The 14,470-nt window shown below is 43.5% G+C and overlaps 1 protein-coding gene across 3 annotated transcripts in view; it reads right to left on the minus strand.

The window, feature by feature from the left end:
* LOC112224608 (mitogen-activated protein kinase kinase kinase 4-like) overlaps window positions 1-14,470 on the minus strand; it is an 82,819-nt gene that overhangs the window by 41,162 nt on the left and 27,187 nt on the right. For all 3 annotated transcript variants that reach the window (XM_042306244.1, XM_042306243.1, XM_042306245.1), the window contains exons 2-4: window positions 6,966-7,174; window positions 1,113-1,702; window positions 336-995 (exon numbers count right to left, since the gene is read on the minus strand). In XM_042306244.1, the coding sequence (XP_042162178.1) occupies window positions 336-995; window positions 1,113-1,702; window positions 6,966-7,174 (1,459 nt within the window). The remainder of the gene's footprint in view (window positions 1-335; window positions 996-1,112; window positions 1,703-6,965; window positions 7,175-14,470) is intronic.

Consider the following 14,470-nt stretch of genomic DNA (forward strand, 5'->3'; position numbering starts at 1 on the left):
ACATCATTTCTCCATGTATTGGCTCTCTACTAGGGTTGCAAAGGGTTGGAAACTTTCCAGGAAATTGAAAAAGTTCCCACCTCTGAATATTCCCCAAAATGTGCAACATTAATTATTTAAGTTACTACATTTTTAGTTATTTCTTTGAATGTACTTAAGCTCTTTTTACATCAGCAGTTGTCACAAAAAAAGGTAATGTCAGCTTTTTTGCTGACCCCAAAGTGCTATATTTATAAAGCTTCCTGTGAGTGCTTACTGCCCTTTTCTATGCATTCTGTCACTTTACCGCTATTGTGAACGCGTGTAAAACCTCAGTCAATCAATCCGGTCCCTACCTGTGTGATGTTGAGCCAGAGACAGAGTGCCTGCACCCTGCCCTGGAAGTCCCTGGCTGCGTACTTCTCATAGTCCTTCTGGAGGGTCTGCAGGGACGGGTACAAAGCCTCTACCGACTCCAGCAGCTCCATCACCCGTTTAACCTGCTCGAAGGCCAGCCGCTGGCGCTGGAGGTGTTCCCTGCACCCCGCCCCGGAGCCCAGGGGCGCCGCTGCGTCTACTGCCGAGGAGGGGCAGGCGCTGAAGCCCCATGGGTCAACTGAAGCAACGTGATTTTGGTTCGTCTCTGGGGCTCCAACAGCAGCAGGCTGGTTAAAATCCCTCTCCTCCCCAGAAACAGTCTCTGAGGCCTGGGTTGGAGACCTCTGTTTGGGACCCTGGTCTGGGCCTCCACAGCAAGGCTCTGTTAACACTAGTGTCCTCTGGGCTCCCTGGCCAGGAGATGCCCCTGATCCAACCATACCTGGTCGTCCTACACACACCCCCAGGGTCAGTTGTCCCAGGCCCACGGTGCTGGGGCTCAGGCTGTGGTAATTGACCTTAAAGTGGAGCACCTTGTTGATGATGTCTGGGATTGCTTGTCGAGCCGTGAACAGGAACAGATCCTGGTCGTTGACGGAGCGTCTCGCGTGCCACGCCTGGAGCTCCAGCCACACCACCTGGAGAGATGGAGGAAGGGATGAGAGGGAGAGTCAGGACACATAAAAGTACAATACACGATATACATCACCAGAAGATCGCATTAATAATCAATTCATAAGTCAATCCATAGCTACCTCGTTGTTCTGGCCCATGAAGGCTGAGTTCTCCAGACCTCGTTGCTCCTTCTCCTTCTTCTTGGACGACATGGAAGTCAGCTTCAATAACAACCTCAGCGTCTCAAAGAACTTGAGTCTATCTGCAGGGCAGTCTGTCCTTGAGGTCTGGCGGTGGGTGCGGTGGGCCATGGGGTGGGGGATAGTGACAGGGAGCTTGCCGCTGCCGCACCCCAGCGATAGGTAGGGTTTCCTGGGGTCCATGTTCAGGGCTGAGCCTCCACCAAAGGGGCTGGAGGTCTTGGAGAGCGGGTCCAGCATGAAGGAACCTTCAAAGGTCTTCTTGTGGTCTCTCTCGCTGGAACGCAGGGTGGCGCGTTGTCTTTTACCCTGCTTATAGTTGTGTTGGTGCTCCTCGGTTGCTTTGTTTACGTTTATTTGGATCCCCTCAGAAGGGTCAGTCTGTTTCTTACCCAACTTGTAGTTATGTTGCTCAGCCTCTGGGGGGTCCTTCTCTCGGTCTCGCTCAGCCCCCTCTCTAGGCCTGTAGGGGTTAGGCTCACTCTCTCTCTGGGGCTGGGATGGACTGGAGGGGGTTGGCTGATTGTCTACTGAGATACAGAAAGAGGAAAAATCTATACTTATTTCAAACCAATACAATAACAGAACCTTTACCCCCCAAGAAAATATACATGCTGTGGTTACTTTACTCACTGCTACTTGCTCATTCCAAAACACCAGCCACTATGTTAGTTTGTATTTGTATGTATTAAGGATCCCCATTAGCTGCTGCCAAGGAATAGAGTTAGTTCCATGTAGCCATGGTTCTACATATTACTGTGCGCTTCCCAAAGTCCGTTCTTGACTTGGGGATTGTGAAGAGACCCCTGATGGCATGTCTTATGGGGTATGCATGGGTGTCCGAGTTGTGTGCTACTTGTTTAAAAAACAGACACCTCTGCGCATTCAGCATGGCAACACTTTTCACAAAAACAAGTAGTGATGAAGTCACTCTCCTCCACTTTGAGCCATGAGATTTACATTAGCTCTCCATGTACATTTAACACATAACTTGAGGAATGGCAAGGAGTTGTATACCAGTTAATACTATAGAGAATTGGTTAGGTTACTAATGTTAGCTCATCTAATGTTGTAAACGTTAGCTGTCTGATTTAATTAGCCAGCAAATTTTCACACCATAAACTCAATTATTTGATCAATTAAGTTGGCTAATGTTGCTCAACTTTTCTCTGGCTTGCTAACTGAGAATTCGATCCAGTTAGCAAGATACTTAATGATAACAATACTTGTTCCACCACACTTTGTTTTTCAGTTACAGCTCATGAAGTACGCTTCATAACCTTCTCACCCTGTCTCCATGCTCAGACTTCTCACCTACCTCTTCGTTATCGTTCAGGAGATGCGCTGCTGTAACTGGCAAACTGCCTTTCCACTCTCCCACTGTCTTCCCAGAGCGCCCCCTGATGCTGTAACTAGCAAATTGGTTGTCTCTTCTCTCTTCAGACGCGTGCTGCATTCTGTTATGTGAACGATTGGCTGTGCCTTGGATACAGCCAGTATTGCTCCAAACACACGTCACTCGTTTGCTTACAGCCAGTAGTGATCCAAGCGCACCCGCCCCCTCAAACTTCTCATCGGATATACACGAATCACGTAGGTCACCTATTTTGGATTCAAAACGGCGAAAGGTGACTCGTTCACATCCCTGCTTTTTGGTAGTTGTTAAAAAGTCAGGGCAGAGCTTTATTATTGACAGACTTCTCATCTTAGCTACTGTTATATCAATGCGTTTTGACCATGACAGTTTACAATCCAGAGTTGCTCCAAGCAGTTTAGTCAACAACTTGCTCAATTTCAGTATTATTTATTACAAGAGTTGGTGAATGATTTGTCCCAAATACAATGGGGAAAGGGCGATACCTAGTCAGTTGTCCAACTGAATGTATTCAACTGAAATGTCTTCCGCATTTAACCCAACCCCTCTGAATCAGAGAGGTGCGGGGAGCTGCCATAATCGACATTCACGTCCTGTGCACTCGGGGAACAGTGGGTTAACTGCCTTGCTGAGGGGCAGAACGACAGATTGTCAGCTCGGGGATTCAATCCAGCAACCGTCCGGTTACTGGCCCAGCACTAACCACTAAGCTACCTTCCGCCCAATGCTTTTAGTTAGAAATATTTAGCACTAACCTCTATCTTGCCACCCATTCTGAAACAGCAGCTCTTTGTTAACTTTCCGGTGATTTTACTAGCTGACGTGTATTGTGTCCTAAAGAAAACACGTGTATTGAGTCCTAAGCATACACACTGGCTTTATTCAAGGCCATTGGCGTGTCATTAGCAAATATTATTTTAAAAAATATATGTTTTTAAAAAAGGGCCTAGACAGCTGCCCTGGGGAATTCCTGATTCTAATTGGATGCTTCCATTATTTATTTGTCCACATGTATTTTTCCAGCAGCAGACTGATTGATGTCAAAAGCCACACTGAAGTCTAACAAAACAGCTCCTACAATCTTTTTATCATCAATTTCTCACAGCCAATCAGTCATTTGTGTAAGTGCTGAGCTTGATGAATGTCCTTCCCTAGAAGCATGCTGAAAGTCTTGTCAATTTGTATACAGTAAAATAGCAAATGTATCTGGTCAACCCACACATTTTCCTCAAAAGTTTACTAAAAGGGTTGGTAGCAGGCTGATTTGTTGGCTATTTGAGCCAGTAAAGGGGGCTTGACTATTCTTAGGTAGGGGAATGACTTTTGCTTCCCTCCAGGCCTGAGGGCACACACCTAGTAGGCTTAGACTGAAGGTAAGGCAAATAGGAGTGGCAATATTGTCCGCTATTATCCTCGGTCATTTTCCATCCAAGTGGTCAGACCCCGGTGACTTGTCATTGTAGATAATAAAAAATATTTTAAAAAACACCTCTACAAAATTAGTGGATGTCTTTCATAATTTGGTCAGATATACTTCAATGTGTACTGTCAGTGTAAAAAAATAAATAATAAAAAATGTAAATTAAGTAGTTGGCAATATCAGTGGGTTTTGTGATGAATGAGCCATCTGATTCAATGAATAATGGAACTGACTTTGCCTTTTTGCTCAAATTTTCATTTAAGCTTTTTACTAGCATTCTTTATATAATGTTTATATAACCGTTTATACGGTCATTTTCTTATTAGTAAGTGGAATAAGCAATTTCATAAATGTATCAAGTGCAGCATCTGGTTGCTCCTCATTACACACCAAATATTCTTTACAGTTACATTAACGTATTTATATCTTTGTGCATGCTTTAGGGTTGAGCGAGATTTTTTTGAGCAACGCGCACATTTTGTAACATGATACCCTCACCGGTCCATGTGTTTCTAGACCCTCAAATAGCAACATACACAAGGGGCCGATGCAGTGATTTCCTTCTTGTCTTCCATTTGGTAAAGCAAAGAAGAATCACATTTAAAACATCACCACTGTTAGCTAATTTCAATGAAAACCAATTGCATATTTGAATAATAGCTACATGTAATGAAAGTTAAGGTTTGTTTTACATTACCTCGTTCTGTGCCTGCCAGTTGGCTTGCTAGCTAGCTATTGGACTAAAAATAGCTTCCCACATCTCCCCATGTGAAATAAGCAGATATATAATTACAGTTGAAGTCAGAAGTTCACATATACTTAGGTTGGAGTCATTAAAACTTGTTTCAACCACTCCACAAATTTCTTGTTAACAAACTATAGTTTTGGCAAGTCGGTTAGGACATTACTTAGTGGATGACACATTTTTCCAACAAATGTTTAGACAGATTATTTCACAGTATCACAATTCCAGTGTGTCAGAAGTTTACATACACTAAATTGACTGCCTTTAAACAGCTTGTAAAATTTCAGATGATGTCATGGCTTTAGAAGCTTCTGATAGGCTAATTGTCATAATTTGAGTCAATTGGAGGTGTACCTGTGGATGTATTTCAAGGCCTACCTTCAAACTCAGTGACTCTTTGCTTGACATGGGAAAATCAAAAGAAATCAGCCAAGACTTCAGAAAAAATATTGTAGACCTCCAGAAGCCTGGTTCATCCTTGGGAGCAATTTCCAAACGCCTGAAGGTACCACGTTCAGCTGTACAAACAATAGTACACAAGTATAATCACCATGGGACCACAACCTTCAAACCGCCCAGGAAGGAAACGAGTTCTGTCTCCTGGAGATGAACGTACTTGTGTGAAAAGTGCAAATCAATCCCAGAACAGCAGCAAAGGACCTTATAAAGATGCTGGAGGAAATGGGTACAAAAGTATCTATATCCACAGTAAAACAAGTCCTATATCAACATAACCTGAAAAGCTGCGAAGTAAGGAAGAAGACACTGCTCCAAAACCACCATAAAGAAAAAAAGAATCCAGACTTCGGGTTGCAACTGCACATGGGGACAAAGATCGTACTTTTTGGAGAAATGTCCTCTGGTCTGATGAAACAAAAATAGAACTGTTTGGCCATAATGACCATCGTTATGTTTGGAGGAGAAAGGGGAGGCTTGCAGCCCGAAGAACACCATCCCAACCGTGAAGCATGGGGGTGGCAGCATCATGTTGTGGGGGTGCTTTGCTGCAGGAGGGATTGGTGCACTTCACAAAATAGATGGCATCACGAGGCAGGAAAAGTATGTGGATATATTGAAGCAACATCAAGACATCAGTCAGGAAGTTAAAGCTTGGTCGCAAATGGGTCTTCCAAATGGACAATGACCCCAAGCATACTGTCAAAGTTGTGGCCAAATCGATTAAGAACAACAAAGTCAAGGTATTCGAGTGGCCATCAAAGCCCTGACCTCAAACCTATAGAAAATTTGTAGGCAGAACTGAAAAAGCATGTGAGACCAAGGAGGCCTATCAACCTGACTCAGTTACACCAGCTCGGTCAGGAGGAATGGGCCAAAATTCACCCAACTTATTGTGGGAAGCTTGTGGAAAGTAACCCAAAACATTTGACGCAAGTTAAACAATTTAAAGGCAACGCTACCAAATACTAATTGAGTGTATGTAAACTTCTGACCCACTGGGAATGTGATGAAAGAAATAATTGCTGAAATCAATCACTACTATTATTCTGAAATGTCAAATTCTTAAAATAAAGTGGTGATCCTAACTGACCTAAGACGGGGCATTTTTACTAGGATTAAATGTCAGGAATTGTGAAAAACTGAGGTAAATGTATTTGGTTAAGGTGTATGTAAACTACCGACTTCAACTGTAAATAACATGCCTTGGTAAATATAGTCTTTACTTGCCAGTGTAATCTACAACATTATCCCAGTTTAATATGCTGCTTGAATGTATTAGTTACCATGTCAGCTAAAAGTAGAATGTAATGTTTTGGTCGCAGAGACGAAGCACATCTCGCAGTGGTTTTTACAAATAGCCTGGAATCACTAGTTATTCTAATGAAGTTACATTGTTATTTGAATAGTAGCTGAGATTATATTTACTTATCAATGCGAGAGGCTACTTTGATGCATAGCCTATAGATCAAGGAACCAAGCAAGCTTCATTGCCTACACAACAATGCCCCCACAGCTACTCAATAAATAATACAGCGAGTTACAATTTTCATGTGGCACAGGAGTATGTTGAAACGCACTACAAGGACCCACTTCTTTTATGACAAAAACACTGCACTCTGCAGGGTCCGTCTACGTAGGGTATAAATTGTCCTTAACAGGTAGATTGGGTTAATGTTTATCTGTCACGTTTATCTGCAAACAAGGCGTTTGCCTAACATGTTTATCACACGATAACCCTGTCCCCTCTAACTCGGACTCTGTGACCACTGCCTCCATCTTATCCCCCCAACTTACTCTTGTTAGGAGTGTGTCCAACGGGGGAGCGTCCAGCCGACCTGGCCTGGCTGTTCTTCTGGTGTTTCCCCGACATGCGTTTCATCTGCCGGGAGGTGTAGGGGGGTGATGTTCCGTACAGAGCTTCCTCTTCCTCGCTGGGCTCGTACCAAAAGTCTTCCACCTCGCAGCTCTGATGCGCCGAACCATCTTTTGAGGGATTGACCTGCCTGTGGGAAAAGAGTTGTTTAGTGTAGATTCTATGGAAACTAATCTAGTATCTGCAATGAAAAACATCCTGTGGAGATGAGGGGTGTGGTGAGTGAAAAGAAAATCTGAAAAAAAGTGCGGGAGATAAAAGGTGGTCACGCCAACAAGCGGTAGGCCTTCCCCTGTTATTCTAATAGGCTATTCGTACATCTGGCACCATCAGCCTTCAGATGCTTGTAAAATGGCTTTTGCAATGTGAAATAATAGGCTTTATTGGTTGAGTGACGAATGTATTTTCCTGGGTCATTGTTACCAAATGTGCTCTATAAAATGGTTTAAACAGAGTAGCCTACCGGAGTGGACACAACTCAGATCCAACTAGTGATAAGGGTTCAGGGTCACCGTAAGAAATAGTTTTGTTTGTTCTGCTTTAAAACAGTCAGTGTATTTGGTAATTTTTACATGAACAGGGTCATTTCATAAAGGACAGCATTAATTTCACATTCATTGGTAGGAGTGGGATAATCTCTCCATAAAATTCCAAACAGTCTAAACCATTTGCTTTCGAGACAGGGGTAAAATCCAAAACTGCAATATATTAACTGGCTCAACTTAGAGAAGTAATCTCAGACAGCTCCAGCTCAGTGTCCAGCTCATGAGCACCAATCAGCAGCAGATATTTAAAATGTTGTGTTCATGCAAAAAACAATATTGTATTGCATCAATTTGTTCTCCTAGTTAAACCAAATCACAGCAAAACATTTTAAACTAAAATGTATCATATGCCATGCATCTAGACTAGGGGTGAACAATATAAAAAATAAAAAAAAATCGGTGAACATATCGGAATCGGCTGAAATTTTCTAAAAATGCCAACATCGGCATTGGCCCAATGTCTAGTTTAACGCCGATGTGCAAAACTGATGTCAAAGCTGACGTGCATACATATATAAACATAGGTACATGATGTAATGTCACAAAACAAATACAGTGCTACACAGCATTCCAAACCCAGCCCACAATGTCTGCTGTGTGGATCGAGCAGCCATTTGAACGAGTAAGAACATTTCAGCAAGACAACTCAAAAAGGTGAAACCCATTAAAAACGCCAAGATAATAGAATTCATTGCCCTTGACAAATCAACCGTTATCTGTCGTGGATGATGTTGGCTTTCGCGGACTGGTTGAGCACCGGTACGCATTACCAAGTAGGCGCCATTTTTCAGATGTTCTCCTTCCAGAGTAACAGTCAGTTTGAAACTCACATCCATGAGCTACTTTGCTATGGGTCTCACTCCTGTTAGCTTCACGACTGACATTTAGACCAGCAATGTCAGCCCCATGAGCATCGAGTCTGACAGCACAGTGGGTTGACGAGGATTTCGTACTGAGGAAAGCCGTATTGCATGCTCAAGAATGTGCTGGTTCTCATACTGCTGCTGCCATTTCAATGGCATTTCAGAACATGTTTGAAATATGAACACTCCTCGCTCCATTCAAAACAACTGACTCGAGAAATAAGCTCAACTGCGTCTGTAGCAGACGTGATACACTTTCATGGCATTGAAACGCCTGCTCAACAACACAGACCGTCAGGTTAACTTGTTAAAGTAATCTACTGGAGGCTGTGAAATAAGTGATTTGGTGGCATTCTGAGCATCTGTCGCCACCATGCTCGATGCTAGGTACAAAGGACCGCTACTTCGATGCAGACAAGAAACCGTGCTTATGTGAAATGTTACAGATACAGCTGGACACTGACACAGTGACAGTGGGCACCGAGGAGAAGAGGCCCACGGACAGACCGAGCTGAAACTTCGCTGCTTGACTGTATGAATGAAATCCTGGTTGAGACTGAACAAATTAACAACGAAACAGAACAGCAAGTGAAATAAATAGGTTTTGATTATGTTTTACTGGTAATGGGGACATACGTGAATGCCAACAAAATATTCTTGTGGTTAATTTGTGTGCGTGCGCTATTTAACTGTACTAGAATGCTTAAAAAGGCAGCTACATTTTTTAAATAATATCGGTATCTTTTTTTTGGCAAGCAAAATATCAGATATCGGTATCAGCCAAAAATGTCATTTCGGTGCCTCCCTAATCTAGAAGTATCGAATCGTTCATGAAAGGAGACAAGCACATCCCCTAAAGGCATCGGCATGCTTCCATGCCAAAAACAGTTGGGTAGAGTGTGTGCATATATTGTGACAGATTTCTTGAGTTATAGTGGATAAATTTGGACTATTTCGAGGCATTGTATTCTGGCTACGGCATCTCAAAAATGGACAAACAGTACAGTTGCCGCTTTTCCACCCTCATTTCTCAAGCAAAGGTCATTCAAGGGAGTATGCGACACAATTGTTTGGTTCGGCTAGGCGCTGGCCGAACTGAAACATGCTAACGCTTTAAGAGTTAGCAATGGTTAATTTAACTACCATCAACTTCCTTCCAGCTGTGTCAAATCAGAGGGCCTGTTGTCCAGACCTTTGGCAGTCTATGGGGGTGCCACAGGGTTCAATTCTTGGGCCGACTCTTTTCTCTGTATACATCAATGGCGCTCTTGCTGCTGGGGACGCACACGACACCATTCTGTATACTTCTGGCCCTTCTTCGGACACTGTTTACTACCCTCCAGGTGAGCTTCAATGCCATACAACTCTACTTCTGTGGCCTCTAATTGCTCTTAAATGTAAGTAAAACCAAATGCATGCTTTTCAAACGTTTGCTGCCCGCCCCCGCCCGACTAGCATCACTATTCTGGACGGTTCTGACTTCGAATATGTGGACAACTACAAATACCTAGTTGTCTGGCTAGACTAAACTCTCCTTCCAGACTCATATTAAACATCTCCAATCCAAAATCAAAATCGGCTTTCACAAAAAAGCCTCCTCCACTCACGCCGCGCCAAACTTACCCTCGTAAAACTGACTATCCTACCGATCCTCGACTTCGGCGATGTCATCTACAAAATAGCTTCCAATACTCTACTCAGCAAATTGGATGTAGTCTATCACAGTGCCATCCGTTTTGTTCCCAAAGCACCTTATACCAACCACCACTGCGACCTGTATGCTCTAGTCGGCTGGCCCTCGCTACATAATATTCGTCATAGGTCTATGCTAGGTAAACCGCCACCTTATCTCAGCTCACTGATCACGGTAACACCCACCTGTAGCACGCGCTCCAGCAGGTATATCTCACTGGTCATCCCCAAAGCCAACACCTCCTTTGGCCGCCTTTCCTTCCAGTGACTTGAACGAATTGCAAAAAAACAAAATCGCTGAAGCTGGAGACTTAGATTTCCCTCACTAACTTTAAACATCAGCTATCTGAGCAACTAACTGATCGCTGCAGCTGTACATAGTCCATCTATAAATAGCCCACCCAATCTACCTACCTCATCCCCATATTGGTTTTTATTTACTTTGCTGTTCTTTCCACACCAGTATCACTACTTACACACCATCATCTGCTCATCTATCACTCCAGTGTTAATCTGCTTAATTGTAATTACTTTGCTACTATGGCCCATTTATTGCCTTCTCACGCCATTTGCACACACTGTATATACTCTTTTTTTCCTCAATTGTGTTGACTGTACACTTGTTTATTCCATGTGTAACTACTGCTTTGCTTTATCTTGGACAGGTCACAGTTGTAAATTAAAACTTGTTCTCAACTTGCTTACCTGGTTAAATAAAAGGTGGGGGAAAAAAACTGCACACGGAGACCTACAAATGGTATCCATGAGTTCATCTTACTCTGGGTAAGTAGATTTTTTATTGCCATAATGTCTAACTATCCCTTTAACTGCAGAGGTGACTGACTGTCTGTTCAAAGCACATCTTACTGATGAGTGGTTTGACTAGGACGCCTATCTGGTCTGGAGCCTTCCGGGTGGCAGCAGCCACTGGCTCCAACAGTAGAAGTTCTGCTGTATCAATAGCAGTGCTGTGTATGACCAGAGGGCCAGACAGACACAGGATAATGGGCTGTGGTGGGCTTTCAGTGTTCACACCCCCACTCCCCAGCCAGTCTTTCACTAATATAAGGTAAATATGATTATTGCACTACATAGGTAATGGAATGGCACCATATTTGCTACATTAGGTAATAGGGCACAATACCAGATTTCTGGGGGCTTTGCAACCCCCCCAAGAGGGCCGCCAGGCAGTCAGACCCAGGACAATTGTTTACGAGGGTTCACATTTCACTACTAGGAACATCACTGTTCTGGCTGAGCACGAGCAGAGGAAATAGTAGGGATGTATACCAATTCTTCACACTTTTGCTTCGATACTTTCCTAAATGGATTTAACAAATGGTGAAATGTAACAATGCTGGGAAAATAAACTCTCTCCAGCCTATACTTACAAGTCTATGCTGTTAAAGGGCACTCCACAGTTAAAACAACAAAGCAAAGTCCCTACCACGGTTTCAGTAAAAGGCTGTGGGATGGTGCTGGAGAAATGGAACCAGTCAACTTCATAGAACTATAGATGCAAGGACTGACCATCCATGATATGAAAGTATTCACAATGTTTTGAGGCTATACAGTGTTCGTTTACATTTACTGTAGGGCATTCCGCCAGAAAGGTATTACGCTGAGACTCTGATTTTTCACTAACACTAGCACCGCTGAACCTCGAGGGACCCCCCTTCAAGCTAATGAGCAGTCATTCTGACTCCAAAATTATAAGTGTAATTAATACATTTAATTTAGTGCATTCAGAAATTCAGACCCTTCACTTTTTCCACATTTTGTTATGTTAGAGGCTTATTCTAAAAAATATATTAAATAGCTTTTTCTCCCCTCATGAATTTACACCACATACCCCATAATGACAAAGCAAAAACAGGTTTAGAAATGTTTGCAAATGTATTTAAAATAAAACTCAAATATTATTTTTACATAAGTATTCAGACCCATTACACTGTACTGTTGTGGTATCACCTTTGGCAGCAATTACAGCCTCAAGTCTTCTTGGGTATAACGCTACAAGCTTGGCACATGTATTTGGGTAGTTTGTCCCATTCTTCTCCGCAGATCCTCTCAAGCTCTATCAGAGCGATCGTGTTCTTGGTCACCTCCCTGACCAAGGACCTTCTCCCCGATTGTTCAGTTTGGCCGGGTGGCCAGATCTAGGAGTCTTGGTGGTTCCAAACATACAAATATTGTATCCATTGTAGATTAAGGCAGCAACATAACAACATTTGGAAAAACGGTGTCTGAATTGTTTCCGAAAGCACTGTATGCCATTACAAAATGTATAATTTGGTTGCGTTTATGAAGGTCTTAGGTAACAGTAGAACACAAAACATTTTTTTGTAACAATAGCATTTTCATTAATTTATGTTACTATGGGAGTTAGAACGGACAGCTTCAGTCAGCTGTTCTAGCACGCTCTACTGGTGTTTTTTGCCATGCAGCTCTGCCCCCATTCAGAAGGTCCTAACTAATTTAGTTGATTATAAGTAAAGGTCACACCAGTCAATATATGTTAGGCAGTCAGCAGCCTCCATTACGGGACGTTCAGAAGGACTCCTAGCAAGGCAGGGCAGAAGTCTGATAAACCCCCTTTTCTCTCCTGCTACCTTTTATCTCGTGGACATTTCCTTTGCCGTTAATTTGATTGTGCGTGCATCTAGAAGTAAGTGCCGTAGCTCTGCAAACAACAAGGCAAAAAGAGCTATTGCCTATGGCTGTTTATAATGACCATTTATGTTGAGCTTGTTAGCTAGCTCAGACTCCCGCTAGCGGTTCTCATTCAGAATGCATTGGTATTTAGCATGTTTATTAGCGATGTTAGCAGTTTTAGCATTAGTTATTTGTGGTGCTGCTAGGCTATTTCTCTTCGTGTAAATTCCTCACGCTTTTTGTTATGTAGATGTACCTACACTCTTGTACTGTTCATTTACCTACGTTCAGCATGTTTACAAGTTCCCTAGACTTTGTAGGTTATTGCCATGTGACTAGGCCTTATGCTGTAGTGTATAGCATGCGCTGTTGGACTTTGGCTGCGCTAGCTTGTACAGTCTTTATTCCTATTATAGCAGTGCTCTTGCCTAAGTTCTTTCTCCTCTTTCCTTTTAGACCCATAATTAATGTCAGTTATCACTGGATAGGATTCTCAGTTATCTGAACCATGAGTGGTCAGATGTGTGTGAATGTGGACATCTATTAAACCCGCCTCAAGCTGGACAGACGCCTCATCCTTGTTCTGACCAGACATTCTGTAGTGGTTGCTACCAGTATTAAGCAAACACGTAAAGGTTTCTTATTACATTCATGGTCCTTTGATTCTCTACAACCCTACCCTTATTGTTCATGGTCCTTACGAGCTGGATACAACAGTGAGTACTAAAGCCCAAGGATGCCAGTTAACAGAGATGTGGTAAGTTTGGATCACCCGCCGACTGGATCACCCGCCACAATATCTCACTGATTACAACTACTACGGCAAAGAGTCGAGGCACAGACTACCGCACACATCCACTCCTACGAGGGAGAGCAGCTAGAGGGTTCTATTGAGAAAACGAGATGTGACATACTCCAGTCAAAGTGGCCACCTACCCCCTCAATGACTCATCACCGGTCCAACTCGCCACCAGGCTGACCAGCAGAATAGAGGACAGAGCCTCAGCCTTTTCATTGGTTGCTAATTCAGAGTTCCCACCACAGGCTAACCTCAACCAGAGATAGCCAAGATTAGCATCAAACTTAGATCGGATATTATCAGGATCAGCGTCGAACCTGCCCCAGAGATCACCGGGCGTGTGGAACTATAGTGACAACCAGAGCGGACACACTGCGTCTACACAGCCAGTGTGACGAGATTGATGAGCTAATTGAAGTAGTCAGAAAGATTGATGGCTCCTACAGTCCACTTTAGCTAGTACTTACCTGATGAACACTGTCAGTTAGCACCTGACCATCTCAGTCAATCCTGCCACAGTTCTTTCTTCTTACAACTGCAAGCGGTATTAGAGGGGGAGAACGGACCAGCTCAGCAATGCCAGCGCGACCAGCTCAGCAATGCCAGATATCAGAAGATGCTCGAGACACTTTGCCCTTCCACCTTAGCACCGATCTCAGATCCGACCTCTGCTGTGGAGTACCTCACAGAGGTGCTACAGCTTTCTCCGGGGCCAGAGGAGCTACCAGAGCTCACCCTGAGGGAGCACCCCATCGTCTTCCAGCTGAGTTAGTAGTGGGGCCTAATACACCCGCTCCTACCATGGAGCCTCAGCTATACACTCCCACCACTGTGCTTAAACCAGTTCCTGCTGCAGAGTCTTAACTGGTCTC

Source organism: Oncorhynchus tshawytscha, linkage group LG25, assembly GCF_018296145.1.
Source record: "Oncorhynchus tshawytscha isolate Ot180627B linkage group LG25, Otsh_v2.0, whole genome shotgun sequence".
NCBI lineage: Eukaryota > Metazoa > Chordata > Actinopteri > Salmoniformes > Salmonidae > Oncorhynchus > Oncorhynchus tshawytscha.